Consider the following 25,731-nt stretch of genomic DNA (forward strand, 5'->3'; position numbering starts at 1 on the left):
TGGTTTAAATTAAGACTTCATAAATTTAGTCGACGGAAAAAATAATACTAAGTGTGTGATAAATATTAAACTCATCTTTGATCTAGCCTTAATTTATAATCAATATTTGGATTTAATACATTTGATTATCTAACGCCCCGCTTACAGTATGCGCATATAATGTAATATATGTGTGGGTCATCGGGGGGCAAAAGTGAAAGTGCACTAATTTTAACGTTATTTTACTAATTTCGTGAAAATAACGTTAAAAAGCGAAGGACGGTTAATCATGCATCATGTGGCATTGATAGCCGAAAGACAAGGGGGTACATGCACTAATCGGCTTTTGTACCATTTGTTAAGTGTTATGTGCCTTATGTCCAAGGTTTGATATAAAACTACTATCGAGCCGGGGGACTCACTGAAAGCAATCTCTCTATTCCTATGAGATAGAGGTAAGGTTGTCTACATCTTACCCTCCTCAGACCCTACCTTAGTTTTGCTATTGGTGGGATTTACCGAGTATGATGATGACGACGACATTTGATTATCTAGTCTAGAGTGATTATGTGTCTTAACAACCATGATAACCACAAAGAAAACACTCATGATGAAAAACACATTCTTGAAAATCACTTGGTACACAAAAATTATAAGCAAACACACATGGTTTATAACAAATGGAAAAACTTAGAAAACCAATTATCCATAATTGATTAATTTCACACCTCTATAGTCGAAAACAAGTTACCACTTCAGTACTCCTCGTCCTCGCCTTCATCATCATCCACTCCTTCAGCACCGACCTCCTCATAATCTTTCTCGAGAGCTGCAAGATCTTCACGGGCTTCTGAGAACTCGCCTTCCTCCATTCCTTCACCAACATACCAATGAACAAACGCCCTCTTTGAATACATCAAGTCAAACTTATGGTCAATGCGTGAAAACACCTCAGCCACTGCTGTGTTGTTGCTGATCATACAAACCGCTCTCTGAACCTTTGCAAGATCTCCACCCGGTACCACCGTTGGTGCTTGATAATTGATTCCACATTTGAAACCAGTTGGACACCTGTTATCAAAACCATAATATGAATACCAGGTCCCAAATTTAACACCCTAAACAGGCAAAAACGTTATATTCATCTCTAATGGGTCAATCTAAAATTTTGAATAAATCCCAACCTAACCCCGTGTAAAAAATATACCATTTGAACCCTACCCAGACCACCATACCACCTGTGCAAACTAGCCGAGCGGCTCAAGAAAAAGCTCGAAACGAGCCGAGCCTTATCAAGCCCGAGCCAAGCCTTAGCTTAAAATGAAGCTCATTTATTTATCGAGCTCGAGCCTGGCATGTGAAGCTCGTCAGGCTCGTCGAGCCTTAGTGTAATATCATAGTTGTTAAAAGCCATCGCCTCTTGCGCCTAGGCCCAATTTCCTAGCGAGGCGAGGCAATTGCGCCTTAAGTCAAGGCAATTGCGCTTTAATTCTCCAAGTGATGGTTCATGCGCAGGTTCCGGCGAGATTCCTAGATTCCTGAGAGTTTTCGGCCAAATTCTCTAAATCCTTGCAAGATTCTAGCTAGATTTCTACTTTTATCTAACGAAACTACTTTTCTACACTAATAAACTAGCATTTTATAAATTTTGGTACCAAATAGACGATATTAAATGTTATACAATAGCTTTAGTTTATTTTATTTGAAGAATAGTATTAATTTTCTATTATATAAAAATATTTTATATTTTTTTTTGTTGTACGCTTTTTTTTTCTCAGGCCCGCGCTTTTTTTGCGCCTTGCGCCTAGGCCCTAGGCGAGGCCTATGCGCCTTGGGTGCGCTTAACGCTTTTAATAACTATGTGTAATATAAGTGTTTATTAATATTTAATAACATTTACCCTTATTTAAAGTTGTCTAGTAAACAAGCTGAGCCAAGCTAATTTAAACTTGTTTACGAGCCGAGCCCGAACCTAAAAATAAGTCTGTTTAGTAAACGAGCCCGAGTCCGAGCTTCACTTATTGAGCTCTCGAGCCTAAACAAGTCTATTATTTATTATTTTTATTTAATATATTAATTAATAGATAATAAACGAGCCAAGCTCGAGCTTGAGAAACTACCAACGAGCCGAGCTTGAGCTTTGAAAACAAAGCTCGAACCGAGCCGAGCCGAGCTCGGGCTCGACTCGGCTTGTTTGAACCCCTACGGCTACCCATTTTATCACTTATACAAAATTGGTTCCTTACCAATCAACAAACTGCACGGTGCGTTTGGTTTTGATTGTTGCAACAGCAGCGTTGACATCTTTGGGAACAACATCTCCACGGAACATTAAACAACAAGCCATATACTTTCCATGTCTCGGATCACATTTAGCCATCATGCTTGCGGGCTCGAAAACGGAATTTGTGATTTCAGGAACAGAAAGCTGCTCATGGTAAGCTTTCTCAACGGAGATCACAGGTGCAAATGAAGAAAGCATGAAATGGATACGAGGGTATGGCACAAGATTGGTTTGGAACTCTGTAATATCAACGTTAATGGCTCCATCGAAACGGAGGGATGTGGTCAAAGATGATATGACCTGAGAAATCAATCGGTTCAAGTTGGTATAACTTGGCCTTTCGATATCTAGTGACTTCCTGCAGATATCGTAAATGGCTTCGTTGTCCAAGAGCACCGCCACATCAGTATGTTCAAGTAGAGCATGTGTAGAAAGAACACTGTTGTAGGGTTCGACAACTGCAGTTGAGACCTACAAATCAAACAAAGATTGGATAAACATACACACACTAATAGTTGCGATAACATTAAGTGAAACAGAATGTATAACAGTTATAGATACCTGAGGGGAAGGATAGATGGTGAACCCGAGCTTTGACTTCTTTCCATAGTCAACAGACAAGCGTTCCAACAACAAGGATCCGAGACCAGAACCAGTACCTCCACCAACTGCATTGAAAGCCAGAAACCCTTGCAATCCGGTGCAGTTATCTGCTAGCTTTCTTACTCGATCAAGACATAGATCAACAATCTCCTTCCCAACTGAAACATACAAAGATTTTTCAATGTTTTTTTTCTCACAGATGGATAAATATGAATTCAGATACATACCTGTGTAATGACCCCTTGCGAAGTTATTAGCAGCATCTTCCTTCCCGGAAATAAGCTGCTCAGGGTGGAAAAGTTGGCGGTAGGTCCCGGTCCTGACTTCGTCAATGACAGTCGGTTCAAGATCAACAAATATGGCTCTTGGAACATGCTTTCCTGAACCGGTTTCACTAAAGAACGTATTAAATGCATCATCTGCAACGCCAGGTGTATTGTCACTGCAAAAAAGGCAAACGATAAATGAGTCAAGGACGACAACGGCCTAATAGTGCATACTCAACCACAAAAATTAATGAATTTATCACAGATCCGGAGCAAATCAGTATTTAAACTACTGCAATTCTCATTAATCCGTACAGGAAAGCAGTCATAACATGTAACTGCATTACACTCAAATAAGTCAACAAGAAAGTCAAACACAGATCTCTAACTGATCTATCCAAAATCATAAATAGGTTATCATCGAAATCCACATGAAGCTTCAGATCCCTAATGTGACTCACTTCAACCGCCTCTAAGCACTAACTTTCAGTTTCAGTAGCGTAAAAACCCTAAAAACAAGCCCTAACGCACAAATTTCCGCGAATCCAGATCCATCAAGTTACACGCCAAAATAATTTAGAATCGTCAAACGAAAACTAAATCGATTCAACACACAGATTTACTCAAACAGATTTGATACGAACATTAACAGCAGAATTTGACAGCAAATTCACCAAAACCTAAACTAAATCGATTCATACGCGCAGATTTACTCAAAACGATCGAAAACTGAACAGAATTTGACAGCAAATTCACCAAAACACAAACTAAATCGATTCAACACCCAAAAAGAACGAAAATCGAACAGTATTTGACAGCAGATTCACCAAAACACAAAATGTATCGATTCATACACACAGAACGAACTAAAATTAAAGAGAAGAATGAGAAAAAACCTAGGCATCATGCCATCAGGCTGAATGCCGTGTTCGAGGCAGTAAAGCTCCCAACATGAATTGCCGACTTGAATTCCGGCTTGACCGATGTGTATGCTGATGATCTCCCTCATCTCTCTCTCTCTGTGTGGTTGAATCAGTTGAGTTGATCTACTACGATGTGTCGGTAGAAATGGTGTGATCGATGGAGTGAAGAAGAGGAAATATAGTCAGTTGATAAGATTCGATTGCAAGTGTGGCTCCACCCACCCACTTCCGCCAGCCTTTCACCGTCCCCAGCCGGCTTACTATTTTCACCATTAGTCCTTCATTTATAACTTTATATCAATTCCTTCCTCGTTAATTATAACATAATTCACCGCCGACCTTACGATACACCGGCAAGTATCACCTAATGCAAAATTGATATGGGTTGTGTCAGGGTTTTTACCATAATTGGTCTTTGAGTGATGGGTTTTCTTTGAAATGGTGGTGGCCGAGTCACCAGCGTCGTCTGGGTCCGTTGATATTTATCTATTGGGTTTAGCCGGGTGATCGAGCTTTTGTTGGTCGTTCAAAAAATATTATAACATAACTAATTCATATTACTAAAGATTTACCATTATAAAAAAGTATAATATCAATGAATTGGTAAATAAGTAACTGGTTGTGTCACGTGTCACAATTTTATGAACTCAATTTTTTCTTTCCCGCTTCTTTTATTTCATCCTCGTATTTTTTTTCTTAATTTTAAAAATTAAATGAAAAAAAGCAATAGTAATGAAACATAGTTTATAAATAAAAGTTCTTACTTATACATAACTTTAATCATATTTTATCTTAAAATATAGTTTTATAATTGTTAAATTTTTATTAATATCTATTTAATATTTTATTTATTCAAGATAGGGTTTCTAACCTATCGTCAATAAGCCAATTAATTTATTTAAAATGTGTATAGATCTTAAAATATTGTTATATAATTATTAAATCTTTATTACTATCTATTCAATAATTTATTTATTCGTAAATAAGGGATTTCTAACCTAGCGTCAATAAACGAGTAAATTGTGAAGCCGATCAATTCAATTCAAATGTGTATAGTTTTTTTCTTGAAGGTTTAAAAACGTTATATTCATAATTGTGGACTTTGGTGTAAATTGTAATATGTGACCAAGCAAGGAATCAATGGCACATGCTATAGTCTGTGAGTACAACTTATTATAGTCATACAGATGTTGATGTCGCGTGATATATCTTGTCATTAGATATTTTGGTTTCAATAATAATGTACTATCACTTTTATATCTGGTAAAATAGTTACTTTTTGTCTTACGCCTACGATAGGAAGTTTTTGAAAAGTCTTTTTAACTAGAATAGGATTATCGTTTTAATCATGAATTCTCACACGATCACAACATACCCTAATCCTCGGATAACATCACCAACGTTGTCAAATCGTCACCACATTGCATCATGCATATCCGTTCTAACGTCATCTCCTATCGTTTCACGACCCTTCACTTCACATCACCGTCACGTCATAAAGTAACTCTCACCTCACTTATATATCATTTCCCCCATTTCCTTCACTTTTTTTCACTAACCACTACTTTGGTTTCACGTCCCTTTCACTCCATATCACCCTACCCCGATCATTTTTTTATCATTACTCATTTTTTTATTTCTTGATTTTTATAAAAACTACAACCACACCCATTAAATCCCACAAATAGCAAAGCTACTTATACGGTCTGGGGAGGGTGCGATGTAGACAGACCTTGCCTCTATCCACTGACGGAGCTTAGAGTAAAGTGGGGGGTGCACCCCCCCCCCCCCCGAATGTTTCGGTTAGAAGTGTAAAATTTCCTATTTTTCGTCCGAAAATTTTAAAATTATATAGGATTGTCCCCCCAATTATTTTGCCTAAATACTTATCCAATATATAAATTGAGTCCTATAACTTTCCGCCCCCTCGGAACTTTTGGTCAAACTCCGCCACTGCCTCTATCCCCAGGGATAGAGAGACCCTCGGCTCGTTTTTTATAAAAACTAATTTACTTAAATAACTATATAAATATAACAAAATATTACAGAGAGACCCTCGGCTCGTTTTTTATAAAAACTAATTTACTTAAATAACTATATAAATATAACAAAATATTAAAATAAATAAAAAATATATATGTTACATATAAAAAAGGTAACATATAAAAATGTATGATTTATAAAACATAATATAAAAAAAAAACATTTATATACCAGTATACAGGTCCTCCGAGATGTCAACCCAAGTGCGAGCCAAAGCGGTCTCCTCCGCGACCGTCCACCTCTTGGCTCCTCTTTCAATGGGCGGGCGTCGTCTGCCTTCTTTCCATGCTTTCGTTTTTGTTTTTCTTTTGATGGACCCGCTTGCGTTGGTTGAACTGCATCAGGTTGAGTTTCGGGTATGTCGGTTTGTGAACCTTGAATGTTTAGTTAGTACTGGTAATAAAAGTTCGAAGCTACGGCTTGCGGCGACTCCATAATTTGTTCCATGCCCGACCGATAACAACCGGCGAAAAGGCAGGGGTTGAGTTGAAAGTTTGGTGTTTCTGGGGTATTTGGTGTGTTGGGAGTATTCGGTATGCTTTCATAAGGATTATTTGGGTCTATATTGCGCCAAGGAAACATGGATTAAATAAAAGTTTATGAAAATTTATAAAAGGTGAGAAATTGAGAAAAAAGAGGATAGAAAGTAGGTGTTTGGTGTAAAAAGGTGAAAGAGGAATTGATTTATATTAGATTTGAGTTAAATGTCTGGTTGGTCCCTGTGGTTTGCGAAAATTGCAGACTTGGTCCCAATGGTTCACAAATTACATAGTTGGTCCTAATAGTTGTAATTTTTGCACTCGGGTGGTCCTTATCACTAACATCTGTTAAATTTCTCAGTTAAGTTCATGTTAAATGACCAAATTGCCCTCAACAATTAAAAAATTAAAAGTAAAAAAATATAAGGGGGGCCCACCCATCATCTTCTTCACCTCTCTCTCTTTAATCTTCTTCACCTCTATCTATCTCTCTAACACCGGTAACCACCATCAGCGCCACCACACTTGCAAACCTTATATTTCCACAACAGGAATTCCAATTGCAAACCCTTAATTCAAAGAAAATTGGTACAGGTTCTTACATTATCAAGTGATCCAGCTGACGGTACAACTGCATTTGGATTTGTCGTTTTTGACTGTGCCTCCTTACAGTTCTGGTAGTGCAGGGGGTGGTTGTAGAGTTGGTGCGGCGCCGGAGGTTTGTGTAGATGGTGATGATTAAACGGTGATGAGGCGGCGTTTTGATTATTGTTTCCGTGTAAGGGTTCGGAGATGGATTGTGGTAGCCGGGGTTGACGAATCTGGTGGTAGTGGTCGGGTATAATGCAGGTGGTGGTTGTAGAATTCGAAAACTGAAAGGTTGTTTGATGTCAATATGTTGATCTTGTTAATCTACATCGGCTGTTCTTGCTAGAATATCAAATTTGAAGATGTGTGTTTTAATCAAAGGCAATAAAATGTAGTGTCTCAAAAAGACTTAAAAAGAAACCAGTTATTTCACCGTGAACGTTTATTGATGCAACTCCAAAATTTAAGGGATGAAAGGGTGATAAAAGCCATTGATGGCTGATGTGGTTACGGTGTTTCAGAGAGGGATCTTTTTATTTCTTATATTTTACTTTTAATTTTTTACTTGTTGAGGGTAATTTGGTCATTTAACATCAATTTAACTGAGAAATTTAACAGAGGTTAGTGATAAGGATCACTCGAGTGCAAAAATTACAACTGCTAGGACCAACCCTGTAATTAGTAAACCATTGGGACTAAGTCTGCAATTTTCGCAAACCGCAGACCGCATTTAACTCTGTTAGATTTTGTTTGAAAATTTTAAATTAACTTTTTTTTTACTTTTTGAACGGTCAAATGACCATTGATGTGAGGGCCCAGACAATTCAAACCTTACCATGCCGGTTCCACAACCACGTCACCATCAACCCCGCACCGTTCCGTGGTGTTCCCCACCGTTCACGCCGGACCCCATGCCACATGGCGTGAGACGTTGCTCCATAGGAGACGATCTAATCACCTCAGCTAGGCCTGTCAATGGATTGGATATTGATCCATATCCAATCCAATTTGATCCATTTAAATCACTTATTGGATCATAAAAAATATCCACCAATCCATTAGTTAATCCAATGGATCAATCCATTTATCCATTTAATTATATGGATCGATCCATGATCCATCCGGATCTATCCATTACTAATTAGAAAAAAGGAGAAACAAACGGCACTCTCTTAGGGTTTCATATTATCTGCAATCGTCGATCTCCACCATCTCCGTCCCACCTCCGTCAACCTCCAATCCACCGCCAATCATCGTTTCATCGGAGACGCCAATTGCAGCCACCACCACCGTTCGCAGCCACTGTCGATCTCCACCATCTCCGTCCCACCTCCGTCGACCTCCAATCCACCGCAATCATCGTTTCGGAGACGCCAATTGCAGCCACCACCACCGTTCTCAGCCACTACGGCCGCTCGCAACTACCACCACCGTAAGTCCTCTTAACTTCTCACACTGATTCCACAAATTTCTCACTTATGTTTCGTTTTTTCATGCTTTGTTAGGTTTAAAAATTTTTGATTCGATGTTTTAATTGATGTAAATTGTGTTTAGGTTTTGCTGAATATATTACCTCTGTTTCTTGATTCTTGATTTTGTTGTGTAATTGTTTGAAGAAATGGCGTTGCTTTTAATGTTCTGTTTGAAGAAATTAATTGCTTTTAACACATACAGTACTCGTTTTGAAGTAACAAGTAGCAGCGTTTAGTGTAAGGGAAATGGCGTTGATATACATATAACATGCCTGATGAAACCAAATTGGCTGGTTTCGAAACGAGTTTCAAATCGAAAAAGGATTGATTCGGTTCGCTTTTAACCAGTTTCAGCAGGAGGGAGGTTCCCAAACCGATATCAAACCGGTGGTTCAGTTTAAAACCGGAACCGCTTTCACCAAACTGATTTCATTTCGAGTTCAAAACCAATTTCAGTTCATACATCAGCATCTAATTTACATTTGACAGGGTGAACATACTAAAATAAGGCTTAAGCTTAGCTACTTGACAAGTTTGAAGTGTACTGCAGTAGCCTATTTTGATTAGTATTTTTTAGCACACTTATGTGTATTGTTTGATAATTTTTATCATCATTTGTTGTGTTTTGCCCAACCCATCAAAACTTGAACTTACCATTGTGATCTTATAATGATGTAGGCTTGTTACGACTTATGAAGGTAGATGGATAGTCTTTCAACAGCCGAGTTTGAGGAGTCAATAAGTGGAACCAATGAAGTTAGAACTTCTGCCCGAAGAAAGCTAACATCAACTGTGTGGAATTCATTTGAAAAGATCACGAAACCGAATGGAAAAGTTGTTGCTATTTGTAACCATTGTGGTTCAAGTTTTGTAGGAGATAGCGGGACTAGTAATTTGAAAAACCATCTGAAAAGAAAACATAAAGAACTTGTTGGAGCTTCGGATTCAAGTTTAAATGCAACTACCCAAGAGTTTACCCAAGAAAAGAGCAGGAGAGATCTTGCTATTATGTTAATCAAGCACAACTATCCCTTATCGATGGTTGACCATAAGTATTTTCGGATTTATTCTCATGGGCTAAATCCCGAGTTCGTTATTCACTCCCGGAATTCAATTAGATCAGATATAATTAGTATCTATAAAGAAGAGAAGGAGAAGATGTATTCTTTCTTGGAAAGCGTTTCCAGCAAAGTAACTCTCACAACTGATATTTGGACTTCTGATCACCAAAATTTAGCTTACATATGTTTGACTGCTCACTTCATAGATGAGAATTGGGAACTTAAAAACAAGATTCTTGCATATAGGCATATAGAATACCCACATGATGGTGACACCTTGTTTAAGTTCATTCGAGATCTAGTACTAGAGTGGAACTTAGATAAGAAGTTGTTTGCAATGGTAGTAGATAACGCTTCTTCGAATGATGTGATGGTTAGAAAATTGAAATTTTGGCTTCAAGAAAAATCTTTATTAAGCTTGGAAGGCAGCTTATTCCATGTACGATGTAGTGCTCATATACTAAATTTAGTTGTACAAGATGGATTGAAGGTGATACAAGGACTACTTGAAAAAATCAGACTGACAATAAGGTATTTAAGGAATTCCACATATGCAAAACAAAAGTTTGATACTGCAGCAAATCAAGTTAGGTTGAACGGTCCAAAGATATTACCAATAGATGTTCAACATAGATGGAACTCTACATACTTGATGCTTGATGCGGCAATATCCATGAGAAAAGCCTTGGAGCGGTTAGTTGATCTTGATAAAAATTACCATCATAATCCTAGTAGGGAAGAATGGGAAGTTGCAACAACGATCAAGAAATGTTTAGAAGGATTTTATAATGCAACAAAACACTTTACGGGGCGAAACTTTCCTACTTCAAACGTCTTTTTTCCGGATGTTTGTGATTTGCAATTTGATCTTAGTAATTGGGAGAAGAGTAATCTTGACTATTTGCGTGCATTAGCGGGCCCGATGAAGGAAAAGTTTAAAAAGTATTGGGATGAATGTAGTTTGGTTCTAGCTCTAGGCATTGTGTTTGATCCAAGATTTAAGCTAAAGATGGTTGTATATCATTATGAGAAATTGTATGGTGAGGAAGGAGGCAAAGCATATGTTACTAGGGTAAGTGAGGCTTTGGGGAGTTTATATCTAGAATATAGTAATAATATCGATGGTGAGACTGATGAATGGGAGATGGATAATAGCAATGTTAGGGTAAATGATAAGTATGATGATTTTGATAAGTGGTGTGAGAAAGAAGATCCTCATGGTGGTGAGCAACAAAAATCCGAGGTGGATACATATCTTGACGATCCATTGTTTCCTCGAGCAAACGACTTTTCTTTGTTGCAATGGTGGAAAATAAATGCTACCAAGTATCCAATCATGGCAAAAATCGCAAGGGATGTGTTGGCAGTCCCGGCAACAACAATTGCGTCGGAATCGGCCTTTAGTGTGGGAGGAAGGATAATTGATGAAACACGATCCTCCATGCTTCCAGAGCTTGTTGAAGCATTGGTCACAACCAATGGCTGGATAGAGTAGAAAGGATGTGATTTTATTGTTTACATTACAAGTAAGTAACAATGTGTTAATGTTTGCACTATTCGTAACATTGTGTTGACTTCTTTAAATATTTCGTCTACTTTTTATTTTTGTTTAGTTACATTTTTGTTATGGAGTTGATGGTTATGATATACAATTGCATATATAGGAACTTTACAAATAGAATCTCATTCATGGCTATAGAATTTATAGATTTTTTTTAGATTTTTTTTTTTTTTGGTTTTTTAGAGTTTTTTTTTAGAGGGCTCTGTTGATTGGTGGGATCAGTTCTGCAAGCAGATTGCTGGTAACTTTTGTTCTTGAAAACTTATTGTTTTTGCTTGTTTCATATGTGTAGTTTTAGATGAGTTTAATTTGTGGGTTGTTGTGTTGAAAATGCATCTTGATTGTTGCAATAATTCATTACTAATCTGCTGATTGTGAGCATCTGTAGTTTGTGTTCTTGACCTAAAAAATCAAACTGTGACTTTTGTTTTGGAACTTTATTCTTTTTGTTTTAACTTGTATGTGAAGTTAATAAACTAGATGCAATCGATCAGTTTAGGGTAATGTAAACTAGATACTGACATATAAATAACTGTGTTTGATATTTTATCGTGAAAGAGATCGGAAAAGTAGAGGTCTCGTAGAAGTTTATGAGTTTATCAAACTGTTGATACGAATTTTTTAAATTTTGATTTTTTTAATTTTTTTTAGATTTTTTAGAATTTTTTTGAGTTTTTTTAGAATTTTTTAAAATTTTTTAGATTTTTTTTTATTTTTACAAATTTTTTTATTGTTTGTGAGTTTTTTTTAATTTTTTGAGGTTTTTTAATTATATTTTTTATATGGATCGATCCGGATAGTGCTCCATCCATTTAAAATTACTTGGATATGGATCGGATCACGATCCATCATGTTGGATCATAGATCGGATCATGATCCATTTAAGTTGGATCATTAATGGATCAGATCATGATCCAATCCATATCCATCCATTGACAGGCCTAACCTCAGCTCTTTGTTTTTTTTTTTTCTTCTTTTGGTTTAGCGGTATTTAAATTGTTTTTTATTTTTCTTATTTTGGTTTAGCGGTATTTAAAGTGATTTAGGATTAAAGCAATTAATTGTTTAAAGTTTGCTTAAACTTTCGATTCAAATTAAAAATTGTAAGGGTTTGATTTGGAAACGCTTTAGATTAGCTTGCACATTTGTTTGAATTATTTGGTTTACAAAGGTGTTTTTGCTTTAGATTAAGGGTTTTGGTTTCTTGATTGATTTCTAAGAACTGATTTGCTCTAGACTCGATAAAAATTATGATTATATATTTAAAAATTAAAAAACGATGCAAGGGTCAAAATTTAAGTGATTTTGTATAGTAATGGTGAGGGTGAGTCACGCTATAGGGTGTGGTCATGACCCTCATGACCACCATGACCTTCCATGTTAGTGTCATGCAACTCACCTCTAATCCACCATTCAAAACCACTACCCTAAGGGTGTGGTCATGACCCAAACCAATAGCCCCTTATTTATTTTAATTTATCTTTGTCTAAAGAAAAAAAGAAATGATTTGTTGAAAAATGGAAAGGAGGACCATGGTTACCATGGTTTAATCCATGCAAACCATGGTGGATCAAAGGGGTGTTGTAGCCTTCCATTCATGTTCCTAGGTGGCAAATCATATCTCAACCATGACCCCCACACCCTATAGCCTCATGATCATGAATCAAACAAACTTAAAAAACAGTAAACAAAGGTTTTAAAAGAACTTATATTCCAAGATTCTTTCTAGTCAACAAACAATTATTGCTAAACATTTCAATCAATTAAGAAAGGAACTTTTCATACTAAGATCCGGAAAATGTCTCTCAAAGATTTGAAGTGATAAAGAGTTTAATTAATGCGGAATGTTAATGAAAGAACATAAGACCACCCGTACTGGGGAGTTTTTGGCGTTTTTTCCCCAAAAAAAAGGCCCAAACACGCCTTGGGACCACCCCTGGGGGCACTTTTTTTTTTTTTTTGAAAAAAATGGGTGGGGCGTCCTATTTTAAACGTCTGATTCAAAATGGATGACCAATAGCTTTTTTTAATGGTTTTTTTATTTAATTATATTAGAATATCTAATCATTGCAAGATTTCAAGCCCCACTACACCCCTTTTAAGATAATGTCCTATAATGCACACATGCAGACTGGACCGCCACATTGCGCAAAATGCCCAAGGGTGGGGCATTATCTTCCCCTCCCACTACACATGGTCTAAAGAGCCCACAAAACTTAAATCACATACTCAAAATTATTTGATCATGGTGTGCATTTGACATGTTTCCTTTTATTTTACTCATCTGACCCATTAGACATGAAACATAACCTGAATAAATCGATACAAAAGTAAAGTGGACAAAATTACCACCTTTAATTTAAGCTTAACAATAGCTTTGGAGCTAAACGAGAAAATGGAACAAGAAAAACTTACTCCATTATGAATGAGAACTTCCGCTACAAAAATGTTTTCGGCCTTTTGATTTTCAAACCTATATCTTCTTATATATTGTGCTTTTGGTGTGACGTCAATTGAGTCATTAAGAGTGAGCTCAAGCCCTGTTAAGAGAAAATGGAAAATGTAGTCGGACATTAGCACGCGCAATATAGGTCATTGTACACCTAAAAATACATTCTACAAATAATAATTAATAATGATATAAATAAGTACTCTTAGGTAAATAGACTTCATTATTTTCGCACGTAACTTCTTATCGGTTTCTAGAAGTTTCTCTACATGATTTCAATGATTTGGCAAACAAAGAGAGTTTTCATTGAGATGGTTCATAAACATGCATTCAAGAACTCTGACCCTAACGGGCTGAACTAATGGGCCCAACCCTAATATATTCCAACCGCTTATACCGTATATAATCTCAATGATTTGGCAAACAAAGATTACTCTTAAGTTTCATCTGAATTCTCTGCAAAAGGTAGAATGATATAAATTCCGCAAAATACAATAGGATACAAACGCACCTGCTTATGTACGAGTCGTTGGTGGTGTCAATGAGTATCTTATCACCTGTTACAACATGTGGCGGTACCTACAAATAATTTGTTATATTAAATAAAAACTTGTTCAGGTGAAAGGCACATAACACATTTTCAGTATATGTATAATCTTACCTCTACTCTAAGGCCATTGTCCAGTAATACCTTTTTGGTACTGTTACAAATATGGAAAAGAAAGATATTCAAATACAACTATAATAAGTTTGATAAACTATGCTACATTGTCTCTAGAGTAAATTACAAAAATCGTCCTTTATGTATGTCACTTATTGCATACTGTGTCCTTTGTCTTCAATAATTACAGAAAACGTACTCGATGTTTGCAAACCCTTGCAAGTTATGTCCTTTAGCCCTAACTCGGTTAAATTTTGTGGTTAAATTTGACCAAATGGGCCCCACATGAGGGTATTTTTGGTCATTTTATTCTCATGTGGGGTCCATTTGGTCAGATTTAACCACAAAAATACCCTCATGTGGGGTCTATTTGGTTAGATTTAACCACAAAAATTAACTGAGTTAGGGCTAAAGGACATAACTTGTAAGAGTTTGCAAGCATCGAGTACGTTTGCAAACATCGAGTACGTTTTCTGTAATTATTGAAGATAAAGGACACAGTTTGCAATAAGTGACATACATAAAGGACGATTTCTGTAATTTACTCTTTTCTCTCAATTAATATGTTAAATATAACCAGAAATATTTACAGAAAGATAACGAAGAAACATACTGAGGGGTAGCTCCCATGCCCTTCATGGGGACTTGTGCTTCCACCACAGTACATGTAACTCGTTTAGGTACCGATGCTGACATAGGCCTATCATTAAAAAGCTCCACAGAGACGGTGATATCGTCTTTTTTTCATAAAACATGTTTTAGTAACAAATTGTTGAAAATTATGAGAAATAAGCATCAACAAAAGATAAGAAGGCTGCGACTGTTTAATTTAATCACAGGCACACACTATGAGACAGTGATTTTGCGTAATATATACGAAAGTGTAGTTCATCACCTTTTAAATATGCAAGAGAGTTTCCAAATAGGTGCTTGGGTACATCCAGTTGTACGAAAGTGTTAGGCCTAGTATAAACAAGAACATTAAAATATGATGTAGTTAGTATTGTTTGAAATTATTCAAACTAGAGATAGCAAAATGAGTCGAAACCGATATTTTGGTACAGGTTGGGTCGACCTGAAACATTTTTGTCCAAGGTTTTTTTTATAAATAATTAGTGTATTGAGTATGATTAGAAAAATCATATCATTTAAATAATAATCTAGACATTCTAATACAATGATATTTGAATATTTATACATAAGAATCAACTTTGGGTGACTCCCGACCCCGACCCGTTTGCACTATTTACATGTTTCCTTTTAACAAAATTCTTCTTATTTTACCCTTCTGACCCATTTGAGATAAAAATAAAATACAATAACCCGAATCGACAGATTCATAAGTAACGGGTCAAATTTGCCACCTGTAATTTAAGGTTAACAATATATTTTAGCTGAATGAGAAAATTAAACAAGAAAAACTTACTCCATTAGCACAATCGTATCAGTTTCTTCATCAGTGTATAGATAAGTGTAAGATTTGGCTTCAACAAATATTTCTGCATCAAAGGCCAGAAATCAATGTAAACACTCTCCGTGTTCAAATCAAACCAGAAAGTGAAAATACATACTTTCAACAGTTTCGTCTGTGCGAAACCTTTCATTCACTTTGTTTCCACTATCAACATCACGAAGCTCTACCTGTTGATAATTTAAGAAAGTTAGAGACTTAAAATAGATCAAGAGGAATAACGTAAGATTAACACACATACATCAAGTTTTCATTGTCTTCAACGATAATGAATTCGAAATAAACACGGGGAAATTAACACAGCAATGCATGAAAACGAATAATCACAAATGAACACATAGAGAGATTTAACCTGTATAATAGCACCTCCTCTTCCTTGAGTTGAGTGTTGTGCTTTTACAACCTAGACCACGATCAAATTCGTCAATAAGGGTGGTACAATGTAACACACACAGAGTTTATTCAAATAAAACTACTTGATTAGCATTAACAAAAACGTTACCTGGTAAACTTTTCCTGAAGCGAATGAATGCGAAACAAGGTAGAAACAGTTCCGTGAGTCTATAATCAGGTCTTTCTGGTGTTCGTAGAAGTAAAAAATAAAATTAACACAAACCTTTTCTTTCAATGACATTTCCTGGTCTCACCTGCACGAAATTATCAGCCCGGGATTATATTCTTATCTTAGGAAAATATCTTACGAGAAACCTTAGCAACCGTATATTTTCAGTGTTCTAAAGATCTCAAAATAGGGCCAGTTAAGCACACCGCACTAGTTAAAAATTAGAAATTATGCAGGAATTAAACAATCTATCTCAACGGTATGGGAATCAATTCAATTCCTTATGAGAAATTTGCACCAATGAAAATCTTGAAAACAGTCATTTGGGAAATGATTGTACCAAAGTACAAAATGTTGATAGTACTAATAATCCCCAGGTTAAACCCTGGATCACTCGTTAGAACCCTTGGTATTGATGCTCCATAATCCACATGCTGAAGAAATATGATACCAGACCCACTGGGTCCGGAACTCCAGATCTAGGGATACGGGTTGTGTCGGACGCTTTCGTGATGCTCTGTCTACGTGGCAAGCCGTATGAAATGCATGTTTACTACTTTACTTGACCACCAATCAAAGAAGTGATGCCAACAACAATACCTAGTGTATATATCCAGGTGACCTCACACAAATCAGGTGATTCACTCTCTCAGTAGTCCCTCTCTTACATACTTGTTTTCCGGTGACAAACAGATACTTATTCTCACGCCGGAGCATAGTTGTCAATAGCCAATAGAGAACGATAGCGACAAGTTACCTATATGTTACGTAGCGACGAAATAGCGTCCGCGCGCTTTTTAATGTTTAGCAATAAAATAGTAGAAAATTTATAAATAATTTTACATGTATATTTCATCTAAACACGCTATTTTTACTTGTATATTTCATCTAAACACGCTTCTTTTTTCAATCGTGAAACAAAAGACCCAAATATTCAAAATCCAAACCCTACTGGTATTTGTTTCTCATATGCTATAAACATACATAATCTATATGAACTTGATTTCAGGCAGGAATATAACCATTTCAACCCTAAATCACTGAACTTAATAAAACTTTTCCTATTTTAATTCAATAACGCAATGAAAAATTTGCATGTAGCATTCAATTTCAGGAAAATCTCAACTTCTCAACACACACACACACGCTTATAAAAAAACTCACATCGGAGCCGCGAGCTTTGGCGAACCGGATCTGATTGGCGGACCACGGGACAGAGAGAAGTTGGTGAGACGGATGGCGGCAACGATCGGCGGAGAAAATCGACGGCTCAGATTGAATTATTGTGGTGGTGTTGTGTGTGGAGATGGTTATAGAGTAGTTACGAGTTGAAGAAGAGTAAAGTGTTTTGGCAAGACGAGTAAGTTTATGTTCCGCTGCTACGGCGGCGCCGATGATGGCTCTCATTGTTGGGGACGGTGAGAAGTTCCGGCGTGAGATCGGCTGTGCGTTTTAGTGGAGCCCCAAGGTACTACCGCATCAGGGTTTAGAACTGTCTTGTTTATCATTTACTTGTGTAAGCAAACGAGCCGAGCACGGTTTATCATTTACTTGTGTAAGCAAACGAGCCGAGCACGAGCTCGATCAAGTTCGATTAATAAGAGCTCGAGCTTGAGATCGGTTCGATTTGATCTTTGTTTTCAAAACTCGAGCTCGGTTCGTTGGTATTTTCTTAAGCTCGAGTTCGGCTCGGACTCGGCTCGTTTATTATCTATTAACTAATATCTATACTATATTATAATGCATGAGGGAGGGGTATTTTAAGATACCCAAAAAATAAGAACTTTTTCTCTCTTTATTTATAAAAAACACCCCTAAAATGAGGGTAACATGGTCTTTTAAACACTAATTATATTTTAGTTCCTCATATTATTATTACACTTAAATCCCTTTATTTTAACAAAATTATGGCTAATTAGTTACACTTATCCCCTTCCACAACAAACTTATAATTATTTTTCGTATTCTTGTCATATCTAATAAACTATAATGTTTTAAAAAAAATCCGAAGGTACTGTGATGTCCTACTCATTTTTGACGACGTTTTGATAGTTGTCTTGGTCAGTATTGTTGTGCGGATTAAAATGTACAAGTAAATGATGCATTAGTGTACAAGTGATTAAAGCAATGTGTCCTATCACATTTCAAATGCTCAAGACTACGTTGTTGTTGTCATTATTATCAATTTAATAATATTCCAACCCTTTTCACTCCTATTTTTGTTTGATTAAGATTGTTCACCAATTTGTTCTGACGAGTCGAAACCTTGCACATACGGGTTTGATATGAGCTTTGTTCGTATTCTGTATGTTTGTGTATTTATTTGGTTGGGTGTACACACTTACATGGGTTAGCAATTAGTAAATTGACATCAAACAAGCTCACTTGTTTTATCCAATTTGTTATATTAAAAAACTTTATATAATACCGTATTCACAAAATGAAATTTTAGTTTTCATAAAAAAAATTATGAAAATGTTTTTAGAAGCATTTTCGTTTTGATAAAACCTTTTTTTATAAAAACTTTTTTTAGAAGTTTGGTAAATAAGTTTTCCACCAACAAACTTTTCAGAAAAAACTCCATAATCTATACATAATACATATTCAAAAACTGAATACTAGATTGTGTTGCATTTTTTAGGGATTATAAGTTCAAAAATACTCTTATAGATAATATTAATAAGTTGAAAAAAGTTACATGTTATTTAATTCGTTGGTTTATAGGTTCTATATATAGTATAATTCATTAGTTTTTTTCACTTCAATAAATTTCTTGTTCTTTAGATATAGTATAATTCATTTGTTCATTTCACATCAAGAAATTTCTTGTTCTTTAGAATTCTTGATTTACAGGTACTTTAATTTTCTGTTGTGTACAACTTTGATTATTCTTTTATGATCACACTTAACATTCATCTTATTTATTATTTAGTGGTTTTGGAGCTTCAATATTTATCCTTTGAGATCTTTACACAGGTATGAATGTTTCTAAAACATGATATATTGTTTGTTTTTTGTTTTTATATTATGTTTAACTGTGAACGTCGTTTTTTATCCTATATTATATATAACGGTAACATGATAAAAATATGTAATTAAAATACTTAACATTTTTTTTCCAGTTCCCAAACTGCTCTAGCTACTACTACAAATGATGTATCAGTTAAAGAGGAGAACATAGAAGAAATTCATCCTCCAAAGGATGTAAAAATCAAACAGGAAGAGATACAAGAAATTCCAGAGGACGCTGATCTTGATGATGACAAATGGTGGTGTGACAAAAATAGATGACATCCTTGAGATGTTTAAGGCGTATGATTACTAAATTGATCACATCATGATGCAAAGTACTTGACACTTGAGCTTTTAGTTTTCAACTTTTATATTTAAGACTTATATTTCCTTATTCGTGTGCTACTTTATATAACTTTTATTTATGTTTAAGACTTATTTTTTTCTTATTCGTGTGTTACTTTATTGCATCAATGGTTTCTTTAAGTACTTGATAATTTAAATTCTAAATGCAACAATTACTAGACATGTGTAATACTTATGATATATATCCACCACAATAATGCTACCATAAATATTATACGAATAAAAAAACTACCAGAAATGAGTGCCGCAATGCAAAGTGTCGCTCCCGCTGCATCGCGCAGACACCCTGCTAGTATTAAATAAAAACATATAAATAATAGACTTTTCAGGCTAGTGAGCTCGATAAGTGAAGCTCGGGCTCAAGCACATTTACTAAATACGCTTATTTTTAGGTTCGGAGTTGGCTCGTAAACAAATTTAAATAGGCTCGGCTCGGCTCGTTTACACTAAAGCTCAATAAGGCTTGACGAGCTTCACATGGCAGGCTCGAGATAGTGCTCGATAAACAAACGAGCTTTTATTTTAGGCTCAAGCTTGGCTCGGGCTCGATAAGGCTCTGGTTGTTTCGAGCTTTTCTCGAGCCGATCTCGAGTAGCTCGCGAGTCGCTCAGCTAATTTGCACCCCTACTTGTGTTATTTTGATTTGAATTAAATCAGCGGTTTATTTGGTATGGGACAGGGCTACGAGCCGAACCGAGCCGAGCTAGGGCAAAACTCGGGCTCGGCTTGATTATAAACCGAGCTGGCTTGGTTCGGCTAGGATTTGAAATCGAGCTGGAAATCTAAGCTCAAGCTCGGCTTGGTTTTAAACCGAGATAGCTCGGCTCGGTTTTAAACCAAGCTGGCTCGGCTTGGCTTGGTTTGGCTCGATTTTGAAAATAAAAATTAATACATGGCTTTCAAAATTCAGTAATTTAAAATATTATTCGATAATTAAAAAAAACATATCTAAAATAAACTCAACCTAATACATTAAAAGTCAAAATCAAGTTTAACAACACAAAATACGTTTTAATTTCCTCGTTTCACAATTGTTTTTCGGTAGATGAGATATATGTATGTAGTGAAGATGAGGATGGGTGTTTGATGGTAGGGTGAGATTAGGGGTGAGATTAGGGGTGAGGTTGAAGTTGGTGGTGGGTTGTGGGTGGGTCCCACAAAAGTTGGAAGGGATTGGTAATAATAATTTGTTTTAATAAAACTTGTAATGGCCATTTTGTCCTTGAGGAAAAGGACAAAAAACCAGGATTTGACAAATTTGAGCTGCTTTTACTTTTGGATAAAAATGACAATAAAACTGACAGATTCAAAAGGTTAGATTTTTGGACTAAAGTGGCAAAAATGACAAAACCTGAGGGATCAAAATGGCAGTTTACTCAAAAAAGTTCCATCCAAAAATTTTAAAAGGAAAAAATCACATGTTTTTCTCTCCCTTTTTATACTACTAGCAGGATACCAGCGTGATGCGGCGGGAGCGACACATCGCATTGCAATACTCGTTTTTTTGTAGTTTTCTTATTCATATAATTGTTATTGTAGCTTCATTGTGATAGATATATACATCAAAAGCGAAGTATCGGGTAATCCATTTCATTGTGTTGTGCATGGTTCGGTCGATTCGGTTATTATCCTCGACCGAAGCCAAAACCATAGTCATCGGTTAGTCTATTTTATTAACCAATCAGTTTTTGGTTAATCACTTCGGTTTATTTAGTTAGATTGACAATTTTTTGTTTGGTTCATTTCATTTCAGTTAACAGTAAAAGCCAAACTTTCGCAAAAAATTTTGCTTAGAAATATATGAAATTGAGGTATAAATACATGAAATGAAAGTTTAAATATATGAAATGGAGATATAAAAGATATGAACTGGAGGTATGAAAGCCAGAAATATATGAAAATATGAATTATTCGGTTCAACTAATTTTGGTTAACGAAGAGTACAAAAAAAATGATAACCAGTTATTTGTTAGTTCGGTTTTCAGTTTTAGTAAATTCAGTTGTTGGTTGATTTCAGTTCGGGATCGTCTGTTTTTGGTTTGATTTAGGTTAACGATTTAGTTATTGCTCACTGATAACTGGTTTTGGTTAATAACCAATAATAGCACGCGATGCGGCGGGAAACACAGACATTGCCACGGTGTGCATTGTTCGGTTGGTTAGATTATTACTATTTAACCAAAATCAGGGTCATCTATTAGTCTATTTTATTAACCAAACCATTTTCAGTTAATTGGTTTGGTTTATTCAGTTAGATTAGATTGACGGTTTTTTGTTTGATTCATTTAATTTCGGTTAATAGCCAAAACAAACTTGGCTAAAACTTTTGATTAGAAATACATGAAATTTAGGTATAAATATATGAAATGGATGTATAAGTACATGAAATGAAGGTATAAATACATAAAATGGGGGTATACATATAAAATACATGAACTGGAAGTATAAAAGTTAGAAATATATGAAAATATGAGTGGTTCCGTTCAGTTAATTTGGTTAGATGAGGGTACAAAAAAGGAGAATTGACATTTAATAATCCCAACTAGACGTCATTGGTCATTGTCAGTCTCACCTTTGAATATTCCCCATGCCAGTCCCACATTTCACCTATTTTTCCTTCACTGGTCCTCAGTTTAAAAACCTTAACGGAGTTGAGTTAAGTTTTTTTTCTGAATTACAAACTGAAGTACTAGGGCTTTGGATCAAAACGATGATACGAGTCTATTGATGTAAAACTTACCTCGAAACGGTGTTCCAAACGACTTAATTTTTGTTAATTGGAAGTTTAAACACCCGAATTGAAGCACCATTCGACTCGTATTCTCGTTCTGATTTTTTATATATATTTTACACCATAATAATTAATTCACTATATATTCTTTGCAGTCTCTGATTTTAGCAAGGAATATTCTGGAAACATAGAAACTATTGTAAATTGTCTTTGCCCCCTCCCCCTCTTTACAAAACATTGATCGAGCTCTCTTTTTTCATCAACAATAGCAGCAAGGATTTTTAGAACATCGTTTGTTTTTTTAGAAAATCGTTTGCTATATGATCGTCAAAAGTTTAACCATGGTGGAAATGCTATCATTTCCACATTTCATCACAAAAAAGAATAGTCTTTTGACCACATCCACCACCCAACTCTGATTTGGTTTTGTTTATTCGCTCGTAAACAACCAGAATGTTCTCTTTTAACTTTGATGAAAAATCAAATTTTGGAGGTAGTTATGGATACTGTTAGTCATGGAAAAATGTTCAAATGTCTCAACGTGATGGCACCCTTGGTGATGAGTATATAATTAAATATCTTAACTAGTTATTATATATATTAATATATGGGTGGGGTTCCTCTACAAGGTGTGTTTTTCCTACAAAATGTAGGAATTGTTTTGGGCCATTGGATGAGTGGTCTTAATGGTTGAGATTAGATGAGTGACATTTTTGTAATATATGCATTTTATTTAATGATTGATTTAATTGATTGAGTGCATTTTGGTAATTGAGCATGTTTTAAAAAAAGAAACAACCATCATTCATTAATTCTTGCAGAACTCTCTCAACATTCTCTCTCCTCATTAAACAAAATCTCCTAAAATCATGGATGAAATTGAATATAAAATATTTGATTGTGTTTAAAATCTGAAATTTACTAAATTGGAGTTTGATTTGTTTTTATCTAGGGATGAGAATCGGAGTTTAATTTTGTTTTTTTATCAAGTATTGTGTTTTATATTAGTGATAAAACACGTTGTGAAGAAACTGCGAAAAAAATCTAATAGGACCAGAAACTGATAAAACACACTGAGAAGAAACTTGTGAAGAAAAACACACTACGAAGAAAGTATGAAGAAAAATGCACTGATAAAACACACTGCGACCAATCTGTGAAGAAAAACACATTGATAAAACATATTGTGAAGAAAAACACACTGTGAAGAAACAATCAATAAAAACATACTGATAAAACACATTGTGAAGAAACCAAGAACCTGTAAAACACAACGTCAATAAATACAAAAATGTGTCCTTCATGAAACATAAACTGCTATAACACATAATGAGTAAACCTATAACTAGTAAAACACAACGTCAAGAAATTGTTCAAGAACGATAAGCTGGTGTGTTACGTATGAAGAAACCATAAAATAAATAAAACACAATGTCAAGAATACATGCACATGCAAAAAAAAAAAAAAACAACTTAATCAAATACTGGCATGTCGAATAACTAAATCATGATGCATTTACCATGATCACAATCAATCATTGCATTAGACATCAACATTTTTGATCCGCAATATGAAAAAAAAAATCATCTGAAGAATAAGAGAATGATGCACATTTGATTCTACATAACTGATACAATTCCATAAATAAGATATAGGGTTTCCTTAAAAGTCTCATTTTGTTGTTTTAGATTTATCTTTTTCAAAAATAACTTATTTAGTGAATTACCATTGTACCCTTTTATTAAAATTCTCTAGATGACGCATATCATAACCATATCACTTCCTACACTTTCTAGAAAAATATGACTTTGTAGCCAACTCCTACCCATTAATATATTATTATTATATATATTAATTTACAACAAAGGTAGGAATAATGTCTATTTCGTTCTCTAGCATATTTTGTTTTTTAGTAGTTTGTTACTTTTTCCGTCTTTTTTGTTCTTTTTACGCGTAGCACGGATGTAACGTGATTTTTTTTTTAAATTTAGTCGGTATTGCATAGGTAACGAAACGGTACCACAATCATGTAACACGGGTGTAACGTGGTTTTTTTAAATTTCAATCGATATTGTACATGTAACGAAACGCACCGAACTGATACATATTGAATGCCGGTACCGCCGCTTGTGGTTTTGTCTTTTGTGGTATAAAACTAAACTATATAGCTCCTAAATAATGATCTATCTAACATCCCCCGCAAGCTGAACAGTGGCGGACCAATACGAAGCATTTGTCGAAAAAAATGGAACTAAGAACTGGGAAGACTCTTTGTAAAAATATCAATCACCTGAAGCTTGGAGGGAACAAATTTAGTAACCAATTTCCCCGCAGCAACTAACTCTCGCAAGAAGTGGTAGTCAAGATCGATGTGTTTAGCCCGTTTGTGAGAAACTGGATTTTGAGTAAGAAAATGGCACTCTGATTATCACACAAGATAGTTGGTCTGTCTGGAGATAAAGCATGAAGCTCCTGAAGTAGATGAGTTAGCCAAACATTTCTTCAGCAGTATTAGCCATGGCTCTATATTCAGATTCATAACTAGATCCGACAACTGTTGGTTGCTTTTGGCACTCCAAGAAATAAGATTACCACCTAAAAATATAGAGCAACCATATGTAGATCGACGAGTCTCCAAGCAATGAGCCCAATCAGCATCGGAGTAACCAAGTAATGACGTATGGGTGGGGCGACTGTAGTGTAAACCGAAGGCAATAGTTCCCTTGAGATACCGAAGAATCCGTTTAACTTCTTGAAAGTGGGCAATGGTTGGAGCAAGAAGAAGCTAACTGACTTGATTCACGGCATAGGCAATGTCAGGTCTCGTGATTGTCATTACTGGAGAGCACCTACAATGGAACAATACTGTGTAGTGTCCGAAAAAGCATCACCTGTAGAAACAAAAGAAAAATTGGTGCTTAAAGGTGTTGGTGCAGGTTTTACATCCAACATCTTAGCACGAGTTAAAATATCCAAGGTGTATTTAGATTGATTCAAGAAAAGACCATTTTGAGTGTAGGTAACCTCCATTCCTAGAAAGTTACTGAGTTTCCCAAGATCCTTAATGGCAAATTCGTTGTTTAGGCGGGAAATGAAGGATTTGAGTAAGGAGTGTTGGTTGCCCGTTAAGATAAGATCATCAACGTATACAAGAAGATACATGATGCATGAGTCACGTTTATAGATGAACAACGATGGATCCGCCCGACTACACGAGAA

General features: G+C 35.6%; 2 protein-coding genes across 2 annotated transcripts; both read right to left on the reverse strand.

The window, feature by feature from the left end:
• Positions 1-566: 566 nt before the first annotated feature.
• LOC110876680 (tubulin alpha-5 chain) lies at positions 567-4,263 on the reverse strand. Its single transcript, XM_022124847.2, has 5 exons — positions 4,029-4,263; positions 3,094-3,308; positions 2,825-3,024; positions 2,226-2,734; positions 567-1,050 (listed from the first exon to the last, which is right to left on the reverse strand). Exons 1-5 carry the CDS (start codon positions 4,139-4,141, stop codon positions 735-737), a joined length of 1,353 nt encoding a protein of 450 aa, XP_021980539.1. The 5' UTR covers positions 4,142-4,263; the 3' UTR covers positions 567-734.
• A 9,208-nt stretch (positions 4,264-13,471) lies between these two features.
• On the reverse strand, positions 13,472-17,923 carry LOC110876687 (elongation factor P). The gene is made up of 11 exons (XM_022124852.2): positions 17,567-17,923; positions 16,457-16,487; positions 16,343-16,356; positions 16,193-16,243; positions 15,941-16,010; positions 15,796-15,868; positions 15,265-15,332; positions 14,983-15,106; positions 14,370-14,409; positions 14,220-14,287; positions 13,472-13,799 (listed from the first exon to the last, which is right to left on the reverse strand). Exons 1-11 carry the CDS (start codon positions 17,807-17,809, stop codon positions 13,793-13,795), a joined length of 789 nt encoding a protein of 262 aa, XP_021980544.1. The 5' UTR covers positions 17,810-17,923; the 3' UTR covers positions 13,472-13,792.
• Between the last annotated feature and the right edge of the window lie 7,808 nt (positions 17,924-25,731).

Source organism: Helianthus annuus, chromosome 1 (assembly GCF_002127325.2).
Source record: "Helianthus annuus cultivar XRQ/B chromosome 1, HanXRQr2.0-SUNRISE, whole genome shotgun sequence".
In the NCBI taxonomy this organism is placed as follows: domain Eukaryota; kingdom Viridiplantae; phylum Streptophyta; class Magnoliopsida; order Asterales; family Asteraceae; genus Helianthus; species Helianthus annuus.